General features: G+C 38.3%; 10 gene segments (V, D, J or C); 7 read left to right on the forward strand and 3 right to left on the reverse strand.

Moving 5' to 3' along the window:
• Window positions 1-877: 877 nt before the first annotated feature.
• Window positions 878-2919, reverse strand: LOC131984907 (Ig kappa-b4 chain C region-like). The segment is given in 2 exon segments: window positions 878-1836; window positions 2487-2919. A coding segment is annotated over 1 exon segment (321 nt).
• A 747-nt stretch (window positions 2920-3666) lies between these two features.
• On the forward strand, window positions 3667-4156 carry LOC131984393 (Ig kappa chain V region K16-167-like). The segment is given in 2 exon segments: window positions 3667-3729; window positions 3837-4156. Coding segments are annotated over 2 exon segments (372 nt in total).
• Window positions 4157-7407: 3251 nt separating this feature from the next.
• LOC131984914 (Ig kappa-b4 chain C region-like) lies at window positions 7408-9942 on the reverse strand. The segment is given in 1 exon segment: window positions 7408-9942. A coding segment is annotated over 1 exon segment (270 nt).
• A 72-nt stretch (window positions 9943-10014) lies between these two features.
• LOC131984897 (Ig kappa chain V region 3381-like) lies at window positions 10015-10496 on the forward strand. The segment is given in 2 exon segments: window positions 10015-10066; window positions 10174-10496. Coding segments are annotated over 2 exon segments (375 nt in total).
• A 2408-nt stretch (window positions 10497-12904) lies between these two features.
• LOC131984394 (Ig kappa chain V region 3381-like) lies at window positions 12905-13421 on the forward strand. The segment is given in 2 exon segments: window positions 12905-12983; window positions 13081-13421. Coding segments are annotated over 2 exon segments (384 nt in total).
• Window positions 13422-14152: 731 nt separating this feature from the next.
• On the reverse strand, window positions 14153-16307 carry LOC131984909 (Ig kappa-b4 chain C region-like). The segment is given in 2 exon segments: window positions 14153-15209; window positions 16251-16307. A coding segment is annotated over 1 exon segment (279 nt).
• A 1183-nt stretch (window positions 16308-17490) lies between these two features.
• On the forward strand, window positions 17491-17969 carry LOC131984395 (Ig kappa chain V region 3381-like). The segment is given in 2 exon segments: window positions 17491-17542; window positions 17650-17969. Coding segments are annotated over 2 exon segments (372 nt in total).
• Window positions 17970-18754: 785 nt separating this feature from the next.
• LOC131984396 (immunoglobulin kappa variable 1-39-like) lies at window positions 18755-19320 on the forward strand. The segment is given in 2 exon segments: window positions 18755-18806; window positions 19010-19320. Coding segments are annotated over 2 exon segments (363 nt in total).
• Window positions 19321-20548: 1228 nt separating this feature from the next.
• On the forward strand, window positions 20549-21039 carry LOC131984894 (Ig kappa chain V region 3381-like). The segment is given in 2 exon segments: window positions 20549-20600; window positions 20708-21039. Coding segments are annotated over 2 exon segments (384 nt in total).
• A 1340-nt stretch (window positions 21040-22379) lies between these two features.
• On the forward strand, window positions 22380-22870 carry LOC131984397 (Ig kappa chain V region K16-167-like). The segment is given in 2 exon segments: window positions 22380-22431; window positions 22539-22870. Coding segments are annotated over 2 exon segments (384 nt in total).
• Window positions 22871-26718: the final 3848 nt, after the last annotated feature.

Genomic DNA, 26718 nt, shown 5'->3' on the forward strand with positions numbered 1-26718 from the left:
TTAGAAAAAATAAAATGCAAGCTATTACAAAAATAAAAATAAATCACTGACAATACGTGAGACAGTACTTTACCGGCAGCAGCTGAGCCATAAAGAAGATTTCACTATCATAAATCGCTGAAAGGAAAGTGGCTAGCACAACTTTCATCTTTTTGTTGAAAATTTCAATTAAGGTTAACAATTTTTTTCTCTTCATGTTTTATAAAATACCATGGTGTCAAATCATTATAAATCAAAATCAGTGTCTACAGAATTATCCTGAATATGACTGAAAATCATTGAGAGGATTAAAGTTACATAGTTTTAGAAACACACTGAGAGGTTTTACTCAATGCGAACAAATAATGTATCAAAGTTAGACAGTAGTGGTTTATTGACGAGGGTTGGGATCAGGACTGAGAACACTGGTCTCTCAGGGTCTCTGAGAGTTGTCAAATAATTAAATAAATACATTTGAATAAACTTTAAAACAAACAAGCTTGTTTTTTTGGGTGTTTAAAATGTCATATTTGATTCATGTTACGTCACTTTATGCAGATGATTCACTGGTTTTTATTTACAATTTAGTGATTCCTTTCTATTATTTAGATTTTTTCAGTTCAGATCTTCAGAATAATTAATAAATAACATTTAACGACACACTGAACTTTACAACTTCAAGGTCATGAATTAGTTTGAGCAGAGATTTTTGGGATTCACTATTGAAATGATCTCACCTTTTTCAACTAGTTTAATTAACTAACATAAAAATGGAAACAAAAATTCAAGAATAAAATCTTAAAACCTCTTAAAAATACTGTGGAGTTTAGAGTTCTGAACTGGACTGTTATATCTTATATATGTTACAGAAAGGGAGTAAAAAGACACTTTCATAATATACATAATAAAATCTTTATTGCTTAAAAATGTTAAAAGCATCAACACAAGCAAGAACAAAGAGAGAGTTACAAAGAGCAGAACAATTGCCGACGATACAATGCCTCACGGGGCACCAATATGTAGGGATTTTAGGATGTCCCTAAAATATGTGTATGGATACCTCTTAACAGGACACCATTTATATTGGGAACATAGAATTAGAAATTAATGATGGATGATTTTGGGTAAAAATGATTATTTAATGACATATTAATTTAACAAATGGATCTTCAAGAGCATAAATGAATTAAATTTGATAGCTTTGTGATTTATATTCATTGAAAAAGCTGCACCATGTCTACAGTCTTAATCGTAAGTACATTTTTTCCAGATACATTTTTAATAGTTTTGTCAGTTTGGCACTTTAATCTGATTCATGCTCCTACTATATAACACATGTAAAAGAATTAATTCAAGAGACCCGTCACTTTTATAATCTACGATGTAATTCTTTATTGTTTAAAAAATGTTAAAAGTATCAACACAAGCAAGAACAAGTTAATGTTGAAACATCATGAGAGAAACAGAGAAAGAGTGCAGACTGAGAGCAGTAGCAGAGTAAAACCAGTGAGTCAGATCAGGACTGGGAACACTGGTCTCTCCTCAGAGTCTCTGAGAGCGGAGTCTGGGAGCCCTGGGTGGCCTCACAGGTCACAGAGCCCACCTTCCTCCACTGGTCTGCAGAGAGCCTCAGGGTGCTGCTCCAGCTGTAGTGGCCGTCCTTCTCCAGCACCCCGGGGCTGCTGCTCTGCTCCCAGCTGATGCTGCTGCTGCTGCTGGTGCTGCTGCCGTCCACCTTCCAGGCCAGACTCCAGTCTGAGGGGAAGCCCTTGTTGGCCAGGCACATGAGCGTGGCCGTCCCCTGCTGCAGCTGCTCAGTGGAGGGGGGCAGCACCATCAGGGTGGGACGGGCATCACCTAGGAGACACCAATCAAATTAGAGGACAGCGGGAACACACAGCTGTCAATCAACCAGCAGACACTTGGACACCTTTCCTGTGTGAGAGTTGATCTTCTCCTTTAAGGAGTTTCTGTCAGATGGTTTTTCTGCTCCACCAGTCACTCACTCACACATTGTTTCACTTCCCTTTAAGAAGCCTCTCATGCATATCAGCACAGAGAGAATCATCGTACAGAATGAGCTGAAATATATCAAACTACATTGGAAATAAAACAAGCAGGCAACATTTTTAAACTCATCAGCAGCATGAAAAATCTTAACTCCACATCATTTAGTCTGTTAAATTTAACATTAATACAGAAAATAAACTGACAGCAATAAATGTTGTTAGTGTGGATTTCAGTCATTATTTAGTAAACTGTTCAAATGATTTAAATGCAAAAAAAAAATGCAACAACACATGACACAATATAAAGATAAAAAAAAAATGCATCTGCAGTCTTTATCTCCACTTTGTTCAATGTTACTTCATGAAGTTAATTCACCATAACAACAGTTATTATTGTGGTGGAAACTAAACATCAAAGAAGTTAATTATAATTAATTATAAAATGTTATAATAATAATCGGTTCAGAAACTTTTTTTTTAAATAAACATTTGACTTACTTCCAACATCCAGTCTGGTTCCTCCACCAAAAGTCAACCACAGTGATACAAACTCATTGAGCCGCCGTACAAAAACCTCTCACTGTAGAGAGACGCGGCTCTCTGACTTTGTCTGACTGAACTAAACCTACAAGCCCTAAAGATGCAACTTTACCACTGAAGATGGAAATAATCATTCATCCTGTTATTTAAAAAAAAATGTTTCATTAAAATTAGTTTTTTTGAAGTTATGTTGCTGAAGTCAACTTTGTCTCTGACTGCAAAATCTTTGTCAAAAACTCATCAATGAAAATGATAAAGCATCTTTCTTTTTCCTGGACTGTGGACTACATAAAAAAACAGAAAGACAGAATTATTAAAAATGTAAGATATTTGACTTACTTCCAAAATCCAGTCTTGTTCCTCCACCGAACGTGTACCACAGTGATACAAACTCATTGAGCCGCCGTACAAAAACCTCTCACTGTAGAGAGACACGGCTCTCTGACTTTGACACAAACAAACTCACCAAGATAGGTCTCTGTTAGAAGATTTTACAGATAACATGAAAACTGATAACAACAACAGATTTCCTAATGCACATTTTTATACAATACAGTATATTTTATTTTACAGATATTAAATTAGCTTAGATTGACTTCATTGGAAAAGTATCTTTGGCTTCTACAGGTACATACAATGCCTTTAACACATCACACCTTAAAAACAGACAATACACATAATCATATAAATACAATTGTACTAATGGGCAGGTAGCAGCCAATGAGTTATACAAATAATACATCGAGGCAAATAACATATAAACTGTCTGATGCAGTCATCCTGTGATCAACACCTATATGTAACAGGTAATAACAGACTTTTATAGTTGTTCCGGCCGGCTCTTGGGACCCTGAATCGAACAATTTTATACCAAAGTTTTTCCAGAAGTAAAACCAAATAAAAACTGTATTTAAATGTCCTGAAACAATACTCTGATGATGCTGATTATCAATGGATCAATCAGTTTATCAGAGTAATCCAGGTCCCTGTTGGAGTCAGTCAGAGCATTTCCATAGAGAGACACTTTGCATCAGCAGCACCATGCTCCAGTGCTCTGGGAGAGTTTATAGTCCTGAGAGTTGAACACTGGATGACTGACAGCTGTCCTTCATGACAACAGAAGCCACAGAAATCCTCCTCATCAGAAACATGACTTTGATCTGCGTCCTCATTTGGACTCTCCTCTGCTGCTGCTTCACAGGTAAAGTCCAGAGAATCAAACTCCTCTCCTCTATGAACATCCGTCCCTCTGAAATGAAGCCGACAAAACCATGACGCTGCTTTATGTTTCTGTCTCTGTGTCCTCAGAGTCCAGAGGACAGTACACAGTGACTCAGCCTGGAGCAGTGAGCTCTGCTCCGGGAGGCTCCGTCTCCATCAGCTGTAGGATCAGTCAGAAGATCTATTCAGACTGGTTAAGCTGGTACCAACAGAGAGATGGAGAATCTCCTAAACTCCTTATTTACTATATTAGCACTCGTCAGTCAGGGACTCCAGATCGTTTTACAGGCAGTGGATCAAACTCTGACTTCACTCTGACCATCAGTGGAGTTCAGACTGAAGATGCAGCAGTTTACTACTGTCTCAGTGGTCACTATCCAAACAGTCAGCGTGTGTTCACACAGTGAAAAAGCGTCGTACAAAAACCTCCCTCAGTCAGCAGAACAGAAACTGACTGTTGCAGCTGGAAGCTACTGCAGAGACTGACACACCTCACTGACCACACACACACACACACACACACACACTAGACATACGTGCAAAATGTATTTTCAATATTCAGTAAACACATAAATCCTATATCTTTATGAGTGATTCCAATGTAAAGGGAACTTCCATCAAGAAGAGGATCAAAATCTCAGAGTCACACATCATAAAATCAGATGATATCCTTTTATATATCACAAAATCCTCCCTTCTTTCATTCCATTAATACTATCAGTAATCAAAGCAAGTTCCCTTGGTACATTCACTCCTCTTTCATATGTAGGCCTACAGCAGAGTTTAATCAACAGTTTGCTATTTGCACATAGACAGATGAATGCAGATAGTTATGTTTTTATGTACTGTCAATTTAATATAGTAGATGGGAACTGATTATGTTTACAGAATAAACTGATAAATTAACAATATTTGCAAAACTTGGAAGCAACTTTAAAGAAAAAAAAAAAGTCCAGGTTTCTCTGGAAAATCCACAGAGTTCACAACTAACAGTTTTACAGGACAGTACACAGTGACTCAGCCTGGAGCAGTGAGCTCTGCTCCGGGAGGCTCCGTCTCCATCAGCTGTAGGACCAGTCAGGATGTTTATGTTGGGAGCAACATCCACCATTTAGCCTGGTACCAACAGAGAGATGGAGAAACTCTTAAACTGCTTATTTACTATGCGATCGTTTTACAAGCAGTGGATCAAACTCTGACTTCACTCTGACCATCAGTGGAGTTCAGACTGAAGATGCAGCAGTTTACTACTTAAACATAATATTGTATAATATATATATATATATATATATATATATATATATATATATATATATTTTTTTTTTTTTTCTCCCCAGAAACCAAAGCTCAAAAGTTCTGCACTTTTTTGTGTCAAATTTTTTTTACAGAGAGAAGGAAAATTTGTTTACACAAATTGAGTTAAAAAAAACAACATATCTCCTGCAGCCTTTCCCAGAATATATATGTTTTATTTATTACTAAAGCTTTCATTTCAACCTCAGTTTAGCTCTATTAAAAGTGAATCCATGAGATGTGTTTGGGCCTTTTCACCTCGTTACAACTTTCTGCAATTGATGAAAGAAACAGAACAAGTCGACCATGATGAGATAATGAAAATCATCCTGTAGAATAACCTGATGAAGATTTCTACAGAGTCAAATCAACTGCACAGATCCTTGTGTGGAGAATATTTTGCTCTCCATTTGCAATGCAGTTGTGTTTTCCACCAATGATAGTATTAAACTAAATGGAACTAAAATAAGGACAGACGCACTTTTGCACTTTTGCTTAACCATACAGACAATATTCATGTTCAACATGGTCTCACAGGAATCCGTGAAATAGCCACAGATTCTCTTAACTCAAAATCAGTGGAATAGCCACAGAACAGTGGCGGACAGTTCTCTCATTTTTAGTGAAAAAAAATCAATATTTTGACTTAGTTTCTGCATGAAAATGGATTTTGATTATGTTTTATTTTCTAAATATTCACTCATTATTTAGGGTTAATAATAATAATAATAATAATAATAATAATAATAATAATAATCACTTTGTGGTGAAGATCTCGCCAGAAAAAAACGATCCATTGTGTTTTATTTTGAAATCTCCCTGATCCTCTGTGTATTTAACGGATCAAACCTTCTTTCATTACATGCCTTGTGTCTGAGGTTGATGTGCTGATCAACATATTATTCTGTTGTAGCGGGAGACACTAATGTTGACAAGGTGACGATTTACGATCAGATTTGTCCGCTGTTTTATTTTGTAATCTACCGGATGTGTGGTGCGATCTCATTGAGGCGCGCTCCACTGTTAATGCTGCGCGCTGCTCTCCTGTTTTAGTTAAAATATCTTCATTAAATAAACATTGTTGTCTTTTTTTAGCATAGATAATATAGATACAGTATAATTATTTATTAGAGAGTGTGTGATATTCGATATATTGGGTAAAAATATGTTTTCACAACCCTAGCACAACCCTAAAACGGAAGAACTACAACTATGGTGCTGAGGTCGACATAAGTACTGAAGAGAGGTCTAGGGAGTTGAGGGACACACACACACACACACGCACACACACACACACACACACACATACACACACACACACACACACACACACACACACACACACACACAAATGATTGACTTTCAACCTTTTATAAATACACAGACATATATGTATTTATCCTGAAAGGTACTGCATGCTCAAAAAATTTGCTGAAAGCAAATCATGGCAAACTGAGGCCCAAATAGAAGCAACAGATGAATGTAACATGACTCAGTAAAATGAACAACATGTATTGTCCATCTTAATATGTGTCAGGTTTAACTAAAGAGCTCAAAACAAAATGAATGACCTCATCATCACAACAACAGGCACATTGTACAAAAGGTTGGTCAGTTAAATAAGATCCTTCAGACTTATAGTGAATAACCTCACAAAGTGTAACTTTCTAACCTCACATGGGGATAATAAACGCTCACAGAAACATTCTCTTAGTGGGATCGAAACAGGGTGATACAACAAATAAATTAAAACAAACAATAAACAAAGTGTGCATGTGCTATGAGGTAATGCGAGGGGCGAAGGGGAGGAGTCTCTCTGTGGCATCTGAGACTGAACGCCCATGGTAACTCATTCACACTGACAGTAACTACAGATTACCGGGGTCATACTCACAGAACATGCGTTAAAAAAAATCATTGCCGTCAACATGAATTTGCATTAACGTGTTATTATTAAGATAACTTTGACAGCTCCAAAAAATAATATCACAATATTAATTAAGTTGTATGTTTTGAAGTTACTTTTATTGTAGAAACACACTGAGAGGTTTTACTCAATATAAAAAATGTAGCAAAGTTAGACAGTAGTGGTTTATTAATGAGGGTTAGGCTCAGGACTGGGAACACTGGTCTCTCAGGGTCTCTGAGAGTTATCAAAGAAAAAGAAAAAATGGCCAGGCTTTATTTTTTTGTGTGTAAAATCTAATTTTTGTTTCATGTTACATCACTTCATGCAGATGATATGCTGACTTTTATTTCCAATTTTGTGAATCTTTCTATTATTTAGATTTTTTCAGATCAGATCTTCAGAATAATTAAAAGGTAACATTTAACACCAAACTGAACATTACATGTTCAAGGTCATGAATTAGTTTTGGGTAAAAATGCAAATGTAATGACATATTAACTTAACAAATGGACCTTCAAGAGCATAAATGAGTTAAATTTGATATCTTTGTGATTTATATTAATTGAATTAGCTGCACAATGTCTACAGTCTTAAAACTATTAAAAATGTATCTGGAAAAAATGTACTTCTTACGATTGTCACTTTGGCACTTTAACTTGACTCATGCTCCTAATATATAACACATGTAAAAGAAAGGAATTCAGGAGACCCGTCACTTATAATCTACGATGGAATTCTTTATTGTTTGAAAATATTAAAACGAAAAACACAAGCAAGAACAAGTTAATGTTGAAACATCATGAGAGAAACAGAGAAAGAGTGCAGACTGAGAGCAGTAGCAGAGTAAAACCAGTGAGTCAGATCAGGACTGGGGACACTGGTCTCTCCTCAGAGTCTCTGAGAGCGGAGTCTGGGAGCCCTGGGTGGCCTCACAGGTCACAGAGCCCACCTTCCTCCACTGGTCTGCAGAGAGCCTCAGGGTGCTGCTCCAGCTGTAGTGGCCGTCCTTCTCCAGCACCCCGGGGCTGCTGCTCTGCTCCCAGCTGATGCTGCTGCTGCTGCTGGTGCTGCTGCCGTCCACCTTCCAGGCCAGACTCCAGTCTGAGGGGAAGCCCTTGTTGGCCAGGCACATGAGCGTGGCCTTCCCCTGCTGCAGCTGCTCAGTGGAGGGGGGCAGCACCGTCAGGGTGGGACGGGCATCACCTAGGAGACACCAATCAGATTAGAGGACAGCGGGACCACACAGCTGTCAATCAACCAGCAGACACTTGGACACCTTTCCTGTGTGAGAGTTGATCTTCTCCTTTAAGGAGTTTCTGTCAGATGGTTTTTCTGCTCCACCAGTCACTCACTCACACATTGTTTCACTTCCCTTTAAGAAGCCTCTCATGCATATCAGCACAGAGAGAATCATCGTACAGAATGAGCTGAAATATATCAAACTACACTGGAAATAAAAGAAGCAGGCAACATTTTTAAACTCTCATCAGCAGCATACAAAACCTGAACTACACAATATATACGAAGTTCAGAAGTACGTAAAGTTAACATAAATAAATACAGAAAATAAACTGACGGATAATTAAATGTTATTCATGTGGATTTCAGTCATTATTTAGTAAACTGTTCAAACGATTTAAAGACTAAAAAACTGCAACAACACATGACACAATATAAGGATTACATAAAAAATGTATCTCCAGTCTTTATCTCCACTTTGTTCAATGTTACTTCATGAAGTTAATTCAACATAACAACAGTTATCATTGTGGTGGAAAACTAAACATCAAACAACACAAGATAAATTAATTATACAATGTTATAATGATAATCTGTGCAGAAACTTTTTTAAAATAAACATTTGACTTACTTCCAACATCCAGTCTGGTTCCTCCACCAAAAGTCCACCACAGTGATACAAACTCATTGAGCCGCCGTACAAAAACCTCACTGTAGAGAGACACGGCTCTCTGACTTTGTCTGACTGAACTAAACCTACAAGCCTAAAGATGCAACTTTACCACTGAAGATGGAAATTATGATTTATCCTGTGATTTAAATGTTTTTTTTCATTAAATTTCATTTTTGAAGTTATGTTGCTGAAGTTAACTTTGTCTCTGACTGCAAAGTCTTTGTCAAAAACTTATCAACAAAAATGGTAAAGCAGCTATCTTTTTCCTGGACTGTGTAACATATAAAAACCAGAAAGGCAGATGGCTAGAATTATTAAAAATGTAAGATATTTCACTTACTTCCAACATCCAGTCTGGTTCCTCCACCGAACGTGTACCACAGTGATACAAACTCATTGAGCCACCGTACAAAAACCTCTCACTGTAGAGAGACACGGCTCTCTGACTTTGACACAAACAAACTCACCAAGATAGGTCTCTGTTAGAAGATCTTACAGATAACATGAAAACTGATAACAACAACATATTGCCTAATGCACATTGTTATACAATACAGTATATTTGTTTTATTTTACAGACATTAAATTAGCTTAGATTGACTTCATTGGAAAAGTGTCTTTGGCTTCTCCAGGTACATACAATGCCTTTAACTCATCACATCTTAAAAACAGACAATACACAGAATCATATAAATACAATTGTACTAATGGACAGGTAGCAGCCAATGAGTTATACAAATAATACATTTAGGCAAATAACATATCAAGTGTCTGATGCAGTCATCCTGTGATCAACACCTATATGTAACAGGTAATAACAGACTTTTATGGTTCGGGTCGGCTCTTGGGACCCTGAATCGAAACATTTTGATACCAAGTTTTTCAAGTAGTAAAACCAAATAAAAACTGCATTTAAACATCCTGAAACAATACTCTGATGATGCTGATTATCAATGGATCAATCAGTTTATCAGAGTAATCCAGGTCCCTGTTGGAGTCAGTCAGAGCATTTCCATAGAGAGCCACTTTGCATCAGCAGCACCATGCTCCAGTGCTCTGGGAGAGTTTATAGTCCTGAGAGTTGAACACTGGATGACTGACAGCTGTCCTTCATGACAACAGAAGCCACAGAAATCCTCCTCATCAGAAACATGACTTTGATCTGCGTCCTCATCTGGACTCTCCTCTGCTGCTGCTTCACAGGTAAAGTCCAGAGAATCAAACTCCTCTCCTCTATGAACATCCGTCCCTCTGAAATGAAGCCGACAAAACCATGACGCTGCTTTATGTTTCTGTCTCTGTGTCCTCAGAGTCCAGAGGACAGGTCACAGTGACTCAGCCTGGAGCAGTGAGCTCTGCTCCGGGAGGCTCCGTCTCCATCAGCTGTAGGACCAGTCAGGATGTTTATAATGGGAACTATTTACACTGGTACCAACAGAGAGATGGAGAAACTCCTAAACTGCTTATTTACTATGCTAGCACTCGTCAGTCAGGGACTCCAGATCGTTTTACAGGCAGTGGATCAAACTCTGACTTCACTCTGACCATCAGTGGAGTTCAGGCTGAAGATGCAGCAGTTTACTACTGTCAGAGTGCACACCTTATCAACAGTCAGTGGGTGTTCACACAGTGAAAAAGCGTCGTACAAAAACCTCCCTCAGTTCAGTTTCTGTTCTGCTGACAGACTGCTGCAGCTGGAAGCTACTGCAGAGACTGACACACTTCACTGAGTACACACACACACACACACACACACACACACACACACACACACACACACATACACTAGTAGTTTATACAATCTTAAACATTATAATATATATAAATAAAATCAGCCTGTACACCGATGAAATGCTATTATATGCAATATCCTTTTTTCCCTTCAGTTTTCATCTCATCAGAAGTTAAAGCTTTGTGGCAACTCACTGTTATTTAAAACATGCAGCAAATCTTTTTCATTGGTTGGAAACCATAGTTTAAAACTTCTGTAGTTTGTGTCAATTTTTTTTTACAGATAATTTGAAAAGCATAAACAATTTCTACTTCATTCTGATTTGAAAAACAACAACATATCTCCTGCAGCCTTTCCCAGAATATATATGTTTTATTTATTACTAAAGCTGTCACTGCAACCTCAGTCTAGCTCTATTTAAAGTGGATCCATATGATGTTTTTGGGTCCTTTCACCTTGTAACAACTTTCTGTACTTGATGAAAGAAACAGAACAAGTCGACCGTGGTGAGATAATGAAAATCATCCTGTAGAATAACCTGATGAAGATTTCTACAGAGTCAAATTAATTGCACAGATCCTTATGTGCAGAATCTTTTGCTTTCCATTTGTAATTGTATTTTCCATCAGTGATAGTATGAAACTAAATAGAACTAAAATAAGGACAGATGCACTTTTGCACCTTTGCTTTACCATACAGACAATATTCATGTTCCATCGAGGAAAGACAAAACTGAGTCATCTGAAAATCAGGACTGAAATAAAAACTAAGAATATGAATGGATGACGTACAGGTGGAGACACTGCAGAGAATCTCAGGTGAGGAGAATGAGGTGATTAGGCAGGAAAGAGGAGAAACAGAGCAAATAGAAAACCCCAAACTCAGGGTGGATCCCAGGAATTGTGAACTTATTTTAGGATTGATAACAGAGAATATAAAGGAGGAATATAAATATATAAATAGATCACAACATTTTTAAATCGCCCCACATCTCATTATATAAATTATATCTTAAGTTTAATTTCTGTGCATATCAGACAACATATACATAGATACCAATAGATATCCAGATGCCTTTGACGGTGAATCCATATATCTGTCTCTAGTGGAAACTATTTAACAGATCGTGAAGCCACAAGACAGGAAAATATTTTTTTAGATTCCTTTGATTTCACTTTTTTTTCAAAACAGCACCGATGAGTTTATTGCTGATCTGGACTTTGAACCCTCGGAACCAATCGACCGGGATTTATGGATGAGGAATATGTTTTTAGACGACATATTTTCGCTGAAGAACAGACAGATCTGTGGCCATCTGGAGATAATAATAATATTATTAATAATATATTATTATTAATAATAATAATAATAATAATAATAATAATAATAATAATGATTGATTGTGATGATGATATAAGAAATCATGACTGTTTATATCTTATATAACTTTATGCGTCGTTGAGTACCCTGAAAAGTGCAATATATAAAATGTATTATTATTTATTACTATTATTATTATTATTATGATAATTATTATTATTTTTATTACAGTAGGCTAATGAGAACTATGTCTATTTCTTCCAATGGTCATATCATGTTTGCATCTTGCTAATGGGCATGTATTAGTATTATCCATAGGATTTTTATTCAGTCAAATGTAACTTTTGCTGAGTTTGTTGATTTTAGAAAAAACTTTATTGAAGTTTTGGACAAATAAACTCAACTTCTCATGAAAGCCACGGGTATAAGCTCTCAAATACTTTTTGAATTTCATTTCTATCTGCTACAGAGGCTGAAAAATCTTCTGTTGAATTTCCAGAAAAACTTCAGGTTTTAGGGGGTTCTTTCAAAATCGCCCAGAAGTTTTCCAGGCATTTTTTCCAGGCGTTTTAGGCCTTAATGGGTTAAACAAAATATCTGAGGAATATTTCTAGTAAGGTTATGGAAAAAGACATTGAAAGTAAATTTTCTGTTCTGTTTCTGTTTTTTCATAATGACCAGAAAACAGTGTCCTCACTTGATTTGGTTGATGTGACAGTCCACTGTTGGTAATATAGGAGGGTATGTGTGTGTTTCATGATTCCCTATTATGATAAAAACGAAACATTTTTACGAAGAAGAAAACATTAAACTGTAAGTAATTATTTTCTGTCTTACTGTCACATAAATACTGACAATGTCCCTGTTGGAGTCAGTCAGAGCATTTCCATAGAGAGCCACTTTGCATCAGCAGCACCATGCTCCAGTGCTCTGGGGGAGTTTATAGTCCTGAGAGTTGAACACTGGATGACTGACAGCTGTCCTTCATGACAACAGAAGCCACAGAAATCCTCCTCATCAGAAACATGACTTTGATCCTCATCTGGACTCTCCTCTGCTTCACTCAGGGTGAGAAAGATCATCTTTCTCTCAGGTGAAAATCATTTGGATTGTTATAGAGTTTCACCTCAGCATCTCATGTCCAGTGTTTCTTCTCTCTCCTCAGGGTCTGTGGGACAAAATGTTGTGTTGACTCAGCCAGCAGCTAAATCTGTCCAGCTGGGTCAAACTGTCTCTATTACCTGTCAGGCCAATCCAAAGGTTCCCCTCTGGTCTGGCTCACAATACTACCTGGCCTGGTACCATCAGAAAACTGGAGAAGTTCCTAAACTTCTGATCGACCTTACATCACGTAGAATTTCTGGAATCTCCTCCAGATTCAGTGGAAGTGGAGCAAATGGAGTCGACTTCACTCTGACCATCAGTGGAGTTCAGACTGAAGATGCAGCAGTTTACTACTGTCAGAGTCTTCACTCTATCAACAGTCAGGATGTGTTCACACAATGAAAAAGCGTCGTACAAAAACCTCCCTCGGTCAGCAGAACAGAAACTGAACTGCAGCTGGAAGCTTCTGCAAACACTGACACACTTCACTGAGAACACAGACACACACTTCATTGATTTTATAGAAACGAGCAATGAAAATCCTGTATCTCCAGGACTCATTCCATTGAGCACTGAACCTCTGGTGTCATTATATCAAGAAATGCATCAATAATATGGGAGTTCTTATCTCAGAGTCACACATCATGAATCAGCTTTTATGCAGATGATGTTGTCTTATACATCACAGAATCCTCACCCTCCCCTTTTACTCCCTCCATCTGATCAGTAATCAAAGCAGGTTTTCTTGCTGCACTCCTCTTATGGCAAATTTAATCAACAGTTTGGAGTTTACATTTCATAATGTGAATATATTTAAACAAATTTGATCACAAACAGACACAAGGAGAAACATACCATGCATATATTCATGAATAATATGTGGTGTAATATAAATTGTCTTATTTCATCCTTTTCTACCTGCTTTAAAATAGAACAGTTAAAGTTAATATCAGGTGAGACTCAAAGAATGAGCTGAATGACGTGTAAGTCAGTAATTAAAAATATTGCTCTGACGTGAGTTATGTTTCTGATTGTAAGAAAAGATGGGTTACAAAATGTGTTGTCAGTACAAAACATAGAGAAAATATATTTCACATGCAGTAATCTTTATTATTTGAAAACATTAACAGAATTTTGATCATTAAAACAATGAAATCATCATTATTTGAAGTTTAAGAATATTAAGATGAGCACATGATGGAAAGAAAGACATGGACAAAGGGAAAGTGCTGCTGCTCTCAGTCTGCACTCTGCATTAGAGTAAAACCAGTGAGTCAGGTCAGGACTGGGGACTCTGGTCTCTCCTCAGAGTCTCTGAGAATTATCAAAGAATAAAAATAATACATTTAAAAAGTTGAAAACAAGCAATCATGCTTGCTTGTTTGTTTAAAATCCCAAATTCAATTCTTGATATAACACTTTATGCAGACAATACGCTTCTTTTTTATTTCTAATGTTGTGAATCATTTCTATTATTATTAATATTTTATATTTCAGATCTTCAGATTATTTAACAACACATTAGAAATCAAATCTTCAAGGGCATGAACTAGTTGAATAGACAAAACATTGTACATACAATAGATCAACAATGCAAGAAAGACCTTTTAAAAACACTAAAAAGTACTCTTGATTGTTACTGTAGTCATTTGTGTTTGTTAATCTGATGAATATTCTGAATATATAGGTCAAACAAAACACAATACTTTTATAATACACATGATCCAATCTTTATTATTTGAAAATGTTGAAAGCATCAACACAAGCAAGAACGTGTGAGAAAGAAAGAGTTACAGAGTGCAGACTGAGAGCAGTAGCAGAGTAAAAGCAGTGAGTCAGATCAGGACTGGGGACACTGGTCTCTCCTCAGAGTCTCTGAGAGCGGAGTCTGGGAGCCCTGGGTGGCCTCACAGGTCACAGAGCCCACCTTCCTCCACTGGTCTGCAGAGAGCCTCAGGGTGCTGCTCCAGCTGTAGTGGCCGTCCTTCTCCAGCACCCCGGGGCTGCTGCTCTGCTCCCAGCTGATGCTGCTGCTGCTGCTGCTGCTGCTGCTGCTGCTGCCGTCCACCTTCCAGGCCAGACTCCAGTCTGAGGGGAAGCCCTTGTTGGCCAGGCACATGAGCGTGGCCTTCCCCTGCTGCAGCTGCTCAGTGGAGGGGGGCAGCACCGTCAGGGTGGGACGGGCATCACCTAGGAGACACCAATCAGATTAGAGGACAGCGGGACCACACAGCTGTCAATCAACCAGCAGACACTTGGACACCTTTCCTGTGTGAGAGTTGATCTTCTCCTTTAAGGAGTTTCTGTCAGATGGTTTTTCTGCTCCACCAGTCGCTCACTCACACATTGTTTCACTTCCCTTTAAGAAGCCTCTCATGCATATCAGCACAGAGAGAATCATCATACAGAATGAGCTGAAATATATCAAACTACACTGGAAATAAAAGAAGCAGGCAACATTTTTAAACTCATCAGCAGCATGAAAAACCTGAACTACACATTATATAAGTATAAAACGTCAACATAAATAAATATAGAAAACAAACTGACGGCAATTAAATGTTATTCATGTGGATTTCATGCATTATTTTGTAAACTGTTCAAATGATTTAAAGACTAAAAAAACTGCAACAACACATGACACAATATAAGGATTACAAAACCATGTATCTCCAGTCTTTATCTCCACTTTGTTCAATGTTACTTCATGAAATTAATTCAACATAACAGCAGTTATCATACTGGTGGAAAACTTAACATCAAACCACATGAGATAAATTAATTATACAATGTTATCATGATAATCTGTGCAAAAACTTTTTGAAAAAATAAACATTTGACTTACTTCCAACCTCCAGTCTGGTTCCTCCACCAAAAGTCCACCACAGTGATACAAACTCATTGAGCCGCCGTACAAAAACCTCTCACTGTAGAGAGACACGGCTCTCTGACTTTGTCTGACTGAACTAAACCTACAAGCCCTAAAGATGCAACTTTACCACTTAAGTTGGACATTATGATTCATCCTAATATTTAAAAGCATTTTTTTCATTAAAATTAGTTTTTGAAGTTATGTTGCTGAAGTCAATTTTGTCTCTGAGTGCAAAGTTTTTGTCAAAAACGTATCAACAAAAATGGTAAAGCAGCTATCTTTTTCCTGGACTGTGTAATATATAAAAAACAGAAAGACAGATGGCTAGAATTGTTAAAAATGTAAGATATTTGACTTACTTCCAACATCCAGTCTGGTTCCTCCACCGAACGTGTACCACAGTGATACAAACTCATTGAGCCGCCGTACAAAAACCTCTCACTGTAGAGAGACACGGCTCTCTGACTTTGACACAAACAAACTCACCAAGATAGATCTCTGTTAGAAGATCTTACAGATAACATGAAAACTGATAACAACAACAGATTTCCAAATACACATTTTTATACAATACAGTATATTTGTTTTATTTTACAGACACTGAATTAGCTTAGATTGACTTCATTAGAAAAATGTATTTGGCCTTTCCAGGTACATACAAGGCCTTTAACACAGCACACCTTAAAAACAGACAATACACATTATATTATATACAACATTGTACTGTTGTAATTATGCACCGGGGCGTCAACTATGTTGGGGTATCTGTTTAAAGATACCAATTGCCTTCATCAAGGATCACCAAAATGTTGGGGATTAAGGATGGCTCTTTTATGAATAAATGATGACCTTGCACAGGGCGTCCAGGCCTCTGGATCCACTCCTGAAGGAGATGCTTCCAAGCAGGAACGGTGGAGAGAGAGTGAGAGGGAGGGAGTACTGGCTTCTTTATAGCAGGCCAGTGGACCTCCTGTGGTGTCAAGCGTACCTTGACCAATGACACAACACCTGGGAAGTGTCGTAAATGCCGTGTATCCTGGGAACTGAAGTTCTTGAGATGGGACAAAATGGAGGTGACTACCATTTTGTGAGTTGGCTCAGGAAAATGTCTCATTTAGTCCACAAATGTTAAAGTTCACAAATGAACCCAAAATTCACCTGTGGTAGAATCCCAACAGTACGAATTGTCAGGTAGCAGCCAATGAGATATACAAATAATACATGGGTGGAAATAAAATAACAAGTGTCTGATGCAGTCATCCTGTGATCAACACCTATATGTAACAGGTAATAACAGACTTTTATAGTTGTTTCGGTCAGCTCGTTGGATCTTAAATCGAAACATTTTGATACCAAGTTTTTCAAGAAGTAAAATCAAATAAAAACTGCATTTAAACATCCCTAAACAACAGTCTGATGATGCTGATTATCAATGGATCAATCAGTCAGTCAGAGCATTTCCATAGAGAGCCACTTTGCATCAGCAGCACCATGCTCCAGTGCTCTGGGAGAGTTTATAGTCCTGAGAGTTGAACACTGGATGACTGACAGCTGTCCTTCATGACAACAGAAGCCACAGAAATCCTCCTCATCAGAAACATGACTTTGATCTGCGTCCTCATCTGGACTCTCCTCTGCTGCTGCTTCACAGGTAAAGTCCAGAGAATCAAACTCCTCTCCTCTATGAACATCTGTCCCTCTGAATTGAAGCCAACAAAACCATGACGCTGTTTTATGTTTCTGTCTCTGTGTCCTCAGAGTCCAGAGGACAGTACACAGTGACTCAGCCTGGAGCAGTGAGGTCTGCTCCGGGAGGCTCCGTCTCCATCAGCTGTAGGACCAGTCAGGATGTTTATTCAACCTGTTTAGCCTGGTACCAACAGAGAGATGGAGAAACTCATAAACTGCTTATTTACTTTGCTAGCACTCCTCAGTCAGGGACTCCAGATCGTTTTACAGGCAGTGGATCAAACTCTGACTTCACTCTGACCATCAGTGGAGTTCAGACTGAAGATGCAGCAGTTTACTACTGTCAGAGTTTTCACTATCCCAACAGTCAGCGTGTGTTCACACAGTGAAAAAGCGTTGTACAAAAACCTCCCTCAGTCACTGACACACTTCACTGGACACGCACACATGCGCACACACACACACACACACACACACACACACACACACACACACACACACACACACACACACACACACACACACACACACACACACACACACACACACACACACAGCATATTTGGCATTGCCTGATTCGCACCATCAAAATAGTAACTTTGTATGCTGATGACATTCTTTAATAAATTACCAAAATCCTCTTCTATTCCTCGTCATAAAGCAGAATGCGGCACAGCTCAGGATCCTTCAGTTATTAATAAAATGGGAAGGTAGTGCAGACTCTGTGACTACTTTAACTCACATGACATCAAGTGTGTTGTTTCAAATGCACGTATCACAAAACAAAAATAACGTAGTTCAAACCAAACACTTAAAAAAAGATTTGGATAGTTGGTCTCATCTTTCATGATCTCTAACTTGAAAATCAGCAAAACCCTCCTCTTTCATACATGAATCACTTTATTTCTGTTATATTGAACAGGTTAATCACTCTGCCCAAGGTATTATAAGGTCTGGTAGGTGTTTCAAATCTAGACCATATAACTATATTAATACAAGGATCAATTTTCTCAGCAGTGAGGATGAAACAGCATGACGTGTTGAGGACAGCTACAGTTCTCTGCCTCTGTGTGTTTGCATATGTGTCCTGCCTCTCTGCTCCCAGCTGTTAAGAGGCCAGTGTTGATCAGTGGCTGTCCAGGCCTTTCAGAGACACTGACACGCCGGCAGCACAATGAAGATATCACTGATTCTACTGCTGCTCACCCTGGGGCTCCTTTTTCAGGGTGAGACTCTCTTCTGAAAACTTTGCTTCAGGATCAAACCAGGTTCACCACAATGATGTTCTGCTGTGATGGAGAAACAGTGAAACAAACAGCATTTACCTTCTTCCATCTGTTCTGCATGTTAGAGATATTTGGATGTTAATTATCTTTCTCCGAGCTGGATTTGTCTCATTAACACTTTTCTTCTTTTTCATGTTTTCCAGGTTCATCAGGAGACATCATCCTGACTCAGTCTCCTGGATCTCAGTCTGTTGTTCCAGGACAGACTGTCACTATCAGATGTAAAGCCAGTTCAGGTATAAGTAACTACCTTCACTGGTACCTTCAAAAATCTGGAGAATCTCCCAAACTCTTGATTTATTCTTCTACAAGTCGTCAGTCTGGAGTAGCAGGTCGTTTCAGTGGGAGTGGATCTGGAACTGACTTCACTCTGACCATCAGTGGAGTTCAGACTGAAGATGCAGGAGTTTATTACTGTTCACAGAGTGGTTACAGCTACCCGTTCACACAGTGATACAACGTCGTACAAAAACCTCCCTCATATAAAGAGGAACTGATCTGACTCAACAGCTGCATACAAATTAGAGCTAAAATAAAACAACTTTAAATATGCAACATAATTAAATCATCATAATAAGGTATATTGACAGAAATAACCTGAATAATCTTATATTTTTATTGACTATATTGTTTGTAAAAAAAATCCATTAATAACCTACTCTGTGTTTGAATCAAACAGTCTTGATGTCTGAACTATTATCAGACATGTTGTTACAAATTATCATTGCACCAAAACGTTTCTCAGGATTAAATTATTATCCTTCTCATCCATCTGAAAAACATAAACAGTGTTGAACTGGATCACTTAATTTATACTAATTAAATTAGTTTAAATGAAGTGAAATAAATTAGTCTAATTTATGGACAAGCAATCTATAGTTAAGAAATAAGATTGTGATTCTTAAGAATGCTGTGTGTGATGTTTAATTTCCACAAATTCAAACTTATTTCAAAGTCGGCAATAAAGACTTTTTCTATCCACTTTATAAATAGTAAACAGCAAGGACTTCATCTGATACGTTCTCTTCTGTTGCCTTTTCACTGAAGGTTTTACAAAAACATAAATTAAAGTAAATCTTAAACATGAGCTTTATGTTGAATCCCTCTATGCTGATGATATACAAATTTTTCTATTACTCTAAAACTACATTCAGACTGTTGATTAATTTAAAGGCCATTTTAACATGACTTTCACTTATCCTTTATGACCACATTAATCTATTGTTGTTTTATCTTAATATTGTTAAAATTAAGACACTATCAGATTGTGATTACAGAGGTAATGATCTGAGATTTTAGTAAAATTCCAACAAATCTCAAAATTGAAAACATCCCTCATCACACAATTTATACAAATGAAAATATACTTGGAAAACATTTGCATAAAAATGTATATTATAAAAAATAACTGCCATCATCAACATACATTAAAACATATCACTATTGAAATCTTTAATCTTATGAGAGAGAAAGAGTTGCTGAGAGTAGAAGCAGAGTAAAACATGTGAGTCAGTTCAGGACTGGGAACACTGTCAGAGCATTTCCATAGAGAGCCACTTTGCATCAGCAGCACCATGCTCCAGTGCTCTGGGAGAGTTTATAGTCCTGAGAGTTGAACACTGGATGACTGACAGCTGTCCTTCATGACAACAGAAGCCACAGAAATCCTCCTCATCAGAAACATGACTTTGATCTGCGTCCTCATCTGGACTCTCCTCTGCTGCTGCTTCACAGGTAAAGTCCAGAGAATCACACTCCTCTCCTCTATGAACATCCGTCCCTCTGAAATGAAGCCGACAAAACCATGACGCTGCTTTATGTTTCTGTCTCTGTGTCCTCAGAGTCCAGAGGACAGGTCACAGTGACTCAGCCTGGAGCAGTGAGCTCTGCTCCGGGAGGCTCCGTCCCCATCAGCTGTAGGACCAGTCAGAAGGTTTATTTTTCCAGCCCAAACCACTACTTAGCCTGGTACCAACAGAGAGATGGAGAAACTCCTAAACTGCTTATTTACTATGCTAGCACTCGTCAGTCAGGGACTCCAGATCGTTTTACAGGCAGTGGATCAAACTCTGACTTCACTCTGACCATCAGTGGAGTTCAGACTGAAGATGCAGCAGTTTACTACTGCCAGAGTTATCACTGGATCAACAGTCAGAATGTGTTCACACAGTGAAAAAGCGTCGTACAAAAACCTCCCTCAGTCAGCAGAACAGAAACTGAACTGACTGCTGCAGCTGGAAGCTACTGACACACTTCACTGACCACACTCACACATGCACAACTTGAATTATAAAGACAGTAAAATGCAAAATGTAGATGAAATCGTCTCTAAACAGCTGGATCGTTTGCTGCCTTTTCGACGTGTCAACAGTGTCCACTTGTGTCCAACTGGCTCCCAAAGATCAAAAGTCCGACCTTCAGTGGCACCGTCAGCTTTGTGTTTAAGTCGATAGTGAAATAAAAGCAACAGGCTCTGATTATAAGACGTTTCTCAGCCCTCAGTGATAACATCCTGTAAAAGCTCAGTGATACAGGATGGTGTCTGACCATGTCGAGCTCTAATACTGATCACATATATCTTGAACTGGATTTTCATTTAATTGGGATCCAGACAGAGAGAAAGAACTCTGATCTGATCAAGGACCTGCTCAAAGGCCATACAGCAGCCGTCTGAACCAGCTGGGAGTGATTCAATAAATGTTAATGATGAAACAAAAATCTAAATAGACAAAATAAATGTCTGCAGTCTCGTCTTCATGTTAGGGTGAGGCACAGTGGGACAAAGTTTAACCATCAACCTCAACTGGGACAGACAGAAGTCAATCAAACGCTTCACATGGTGCTCAAAAGTCAATGCGTAATCAAAAGTGACACCGAAAGAATTTTCATTTAAAAAAATACATTTTTTTGTAAGATCATTTTTCTTGTGTTTCTGAAAAACATACACTGATGATGTCGATTGCTAAATTTTGAAAAAAAACATTCATACAGTTGAAAGAAACAGTTTGTTGTTGTTCATTTCTAGTTTATAATTAAATCTTTAACCCAATTTAGAATAGAAAAAGATTTGGTCTCAAGATTTATATATCTTTATATTTATATATTATATTATATTATATTATATTTCTTTATGCTGATGTTATATTTTTTCAAAACTACATTTAGAATTCTGTAAAATTATTTAAACAAAATTTTCAACACGACCTTCCCTCTTCCTTTGTTTCCACCTTTAATCCTAACTGCTTTATTATTCCACTACAGAATGAAGACGTATCATTTTAATCTCTGATTTCATAACATGTTCTGCTAGGAACTGGAAGATATCTGTCATTTTACTCTAAATTAGTAAAGCAGTTAGTACAGCATGAGCATTTCCATAGAGAGCCACTTTGCATCAGCAGCACCATGCTCCAGTGCTCTGGGAGAGTTTATAGTCCTGAGAGTTGAACACTGGATGACTGACAGCTGTCCTTCATGACAACAGAAGCCACAGAAATCCTCCTCATCAGAAACATGACTTTGATCTGCGTCCTCATCTGGACTCTCCTCTGCTGCTGCTTCACAGGTAAAGTCCAGAGAATCAAACTCCTCTCCTCTATGAACATCCGTCCCTCTGAAATGAAGCCGACAAAACCATGACGCTGCTTTATGTTTCTGTCTCTGTGTCCTCAGAGTCCAGAGGACAGTACACAGTGACTCAGCCTGGAGCAGTGAGCTCTGCTCCGGGAGGCTCTGTCCCCATCAGCTGTAGTACCAGTCAGAAGGTTTATGTTGCGAGTAACTACCACCGTTTAGCCTGGTACCAACAGAGAGATGGAGAAACTCCTAAACTGCTTATTTACTATGCTAGCACTCGTCAGTCAGGGACTCCAGATCGTTTTACAGGCCGTGGATCAAACTCTGACTTCACTCTGACCATCAGTGGAGTTCAGACTGAAGATGCAGCAGTTTACTACTGTCAGAGTCAACACAATATCAACAGTCAGTGGGTGTTCACACAGTGAAAAAGCGTCGTACAAAAACCTCCCTCAGTCAGCAGAACAGAAACTGAACTGACTGCTGCAGCTGGAAGCTACTGCAGAGACTGACACACTTCACTGACCACACACACACACACACAAAATAGTCACTGGTTGAAGCTCACTGGTAAAATAAACTGATCATGCTGAAGCCAACAGGATGAAATTGAAAAAAGAATATTGTTTTTAAGTGCCATATTCTGTGTATGAAATTAATAGTTTGTCCCATAAATTGAATCACTTATGTCTTATGTCTGTAAAAGCTTGTGTGAGTGACAGACAAATGTTTTGCATTGAGGCTAATTACTGACATGTCTACATATTCATAGAATCTTTTTTTGTAGGTCTCTTTTTTGAGTTGGAGCCAAATGCAGGAGAATGCAGCAAACTGGAACTTAAGAAAGGAGGCAAAACAAACCTGAGTCCACTGAAAGTTTGGACTTAAATAAAAACTGATCTAATGAGGGGATGAAGCGCAGGTGGAGGAAAAGCTCAGGTGAGGGACTTGAGGTGAAAACAAGCCGGGAAGTGATTGGCTGTAAAAAAAATGAAAAAAATAAATAAAAACTCTGGGTGCAGGGAAGAACAATGAGTCTGATTGAGAGCAGGTGTGTAGATGGGAAAAGGAGGGAACACCCAACAAATAGAAAACCCAAAACTATAGGATGGATCATATTTGTTGGTTTTGTACCTCCTTGTCTGCCTCAAGGAGTGTCGAGGGAGGAGAAGACACGGGGCTAAATGACGTCATATTCTTGGGGTAAAACACAACTGGAGCTGTGAAGTTTGAGGGTTACAGCAGATGGTGCTAGAAATAAAAGGATGGTTTCTGCCCAGGTGCTCATGGGGGTGCTGGGCCTGACAGAACCAAGGGGTTCTATGATTGTGTGCCACTGCTTATTAATAGTGTTTCTCATACAGAATCAGGGACTCCAGATCATTTTACAGGCAGGTTTATCAAACGCTGACTTCACTCCAAGGCTGTATAAATAAACCAACAATTTGTGAAACAATTAAAGAAATGTATTGAATTAATTGCAGACATTATTATGTTATTTCATTACATATATTGTGTCATTTCATACATTTTCACTACATTACTTTGTTGGATATTATTTTATTTCATTACAAACTCACTTTTATTAAAAAATGTATACAAAACATGTGAAGTATGAAGTATGTTATCTCATCATAAAGAATATGTGTGATCTAATCTTAATAATATTATCGATGAAATGTCAGAAAAAAGTTAAAAATCTCTGTTTTAATTTCCCACAGCACAAACACATGAATTCAAATGTCTTGTTTTAATAAACCCACATGCTTAAATATATGTAAATATGAGTCTATGACCATATATGACAAAGAAAAGCATTAATATTCATATTTGAAATAACAGAACTGTTTGGCATGTTTTGATGCAATATATTACACTCAAATGAAGAAATGTTTTACTCATGAAAGTAGATTTGAATGTTTCCAAAGACATTAAAGTTTAAAGGTGTATTTTCACTGGAGTTGATTCCAGTCAGATCTAATTTATATTATCTTACCAATAAAATGTGAAAAATAATAAAACATTGCCTGTTATAATTGCGCTCAGCCCAAACAGGTGAATTCATATTTACTAAACCAACAGTCTGTATACGGTAAAATATAAGTAAATATAAGTTTATGAGCATATATGACAAATAAAAGCATTAAATCTTTAAATTGGAGGAGCTGGAACCAGCAGATATTTGAGGTAAAATGACTAAAATGATTATTTGATGATAAAAACAGCTGCAACGAGTCGATTAATCTTCTAATTGTTGCAGCTCTATTCTCACACATCACATGAGGACTCTGAGGAAAGAAACACACTTTTCTCTGATTAACAGCAAATCTCAATTAAAGCTGGTCTTCTTCTTCTCCTTGTGGAAGACTTTTCCATCTGCCTGCTTCCTCCAGCTCAGTCTGACGTCGTCATTCAGCCCCTGGTCCTTCAGCTTCTGTTGGAGCTGAGAAACATTATTACTCACACAGAGAGATTACATCCTGCATTGTTATTTACATTACATCCTCTTCTTGAGTTTTTTCTTTTCCCTCAGGTGACAGGTTGTGACTTTCCCTGTTTCTTCTCCTGTAAACGCTCCGGCTTTTCTCACATTGCTGGATTATATTTGGACATTTTCTTGGTGGCAGATAGAAGTTTTTACTGCGTGTTGATTCATTAATAGTCACAATTGACCGTTAGCAAAACTCCTCCCCTGAAGGCTCCTCGTCCAATCATACCTTGACAACCGTCACAAAGAGAAGAAAGTCCGACAAGTTTTGAGCTGAGCAACAAGGTGAAACGGTGTGAATACGGGATTTGTAAATCTGACACCAGGTACATGAAGAGTTTAGCAGGAGGAGTCGTTTTGTCTCCTTTTCCGTAACTCAAAAAACAATAGGAGCGTTGCTGGCTGAGGATTAAACAGTGTGGGACAGCTCACTCCCAAGTTAATATCTCCAAGATCAAAAGACACACATATGTCTGCTCCAAGGTTAGCTGCTAACTAGCAAACATGAGCTATCTAATGATTGTCTAGCTGTTAGATGAGATAACCCAAACCAGATTTAAGAGTTATGGTTCCTGTCAACTAGTATTCTTACCACTACTAGTGCAGAACTAGTCCATCAAACTATGCTGCTGGAAGCATATGGTCCTGGAAGCTTGACGGCTATAGCAACAGTAACTGCAGCCTTCCAGGACCTGCTGCTGAGGAGCATCCCCAGAGCATGATGCTGCCACCACCATGCTTCACCCTGGAGATGGTGCGTTTGTGGTGATGTGCAGTGTTTGATGTTCGCTAAACATAGCGTCTAGTCTGATAGCCAAAAAGCAAATTTTTTGTCTCATCAGACCAAAAAACGTGCTTCCAATTGACCTTGGTCTCTCCCACATACATTTGGGCAAATTCCAGGAAAGATTTCATGAGCATATTTTCTCTCCCGTACAGCTCCGAGTGGTGAAGAACCAGGCAACAGTTGTTGTATGTGCAGTCTCTCCCATCTGAGCCACTGAAGCTTGTAACTCCTTCTGAGTGGTTGTAGGTGTCTTGGTGACCTCCCTCACCAGTCTTCTTCTTGTTCAGTCACTCAGTTTGTGAGGACGGCCAGCTCTAGGCAGATTTAAACAAGTGCCAGCTCTTGTCTGAAGCAAGGAAACATCATTAAAGGGAGAAAACATCATTCTGGACAGAGAGGGCCATCTGCACAATGGGGGAGGCCGGAGACCAAGCAGCTGCTTTTATAGCAGCATCAGCAGTTGAATTTCCATGTGACATTGGATCGGTGGAGCCTGTATGAGCTTTGCATTTACATATTGCAAATGATGCTGAAAGAGTAACGCAGACAAGAGGTTAATGATGAGAGGTTTATGAGCAATCGGTTTGCCTGTAGAAGTAAGAAAACCATGTTTTTTCCCCAAAGCATGAAAGTTTTGACACATTAAATGCATATTGAGAGTCAGTGTAGACTGTGATGTTCTGTCCTGTTCCTAAAATCAAAGCATGTGTTAGTGCTAATAACTGTGGTTCTCCATCATCAACATGTATTCATGAGTTATGAATGGTACAGAGTTTCTAGGTGACATGAGCCTCAGTCAGCAGGACATTTTCCAGTGCAGTAACCGTGCTGGTGTTAAATGGGCTGTTTTTGCCTGGAGAATAACAGCATAATGATACATGAACAGTTGTACATGCTAGTTCATTGACTGTCGCCTCAACTTGCTAGGCTTGCTCTTGGTACTAATATGTTAAGTTCTAGTCTCTCGTCATATCTGCATGTTGGTCAGTCCTGTTAGTGTT

Source organism: Centropristis striata, chromosome 14 (assembly GCF_030273125.1).
Source record: "Centropristis striata isolate RG_2023a ecotype Rhode Island chromosome 14, C.striata_1.0, whole genome shotgun sequence".
In the NCBI taxonomy this organism is placed as follows: Eukaryota; Metazoa; Chordata; class Actinopteri; order Perciformes; family Serranidae; genus Centropristis; species Centropristis striata.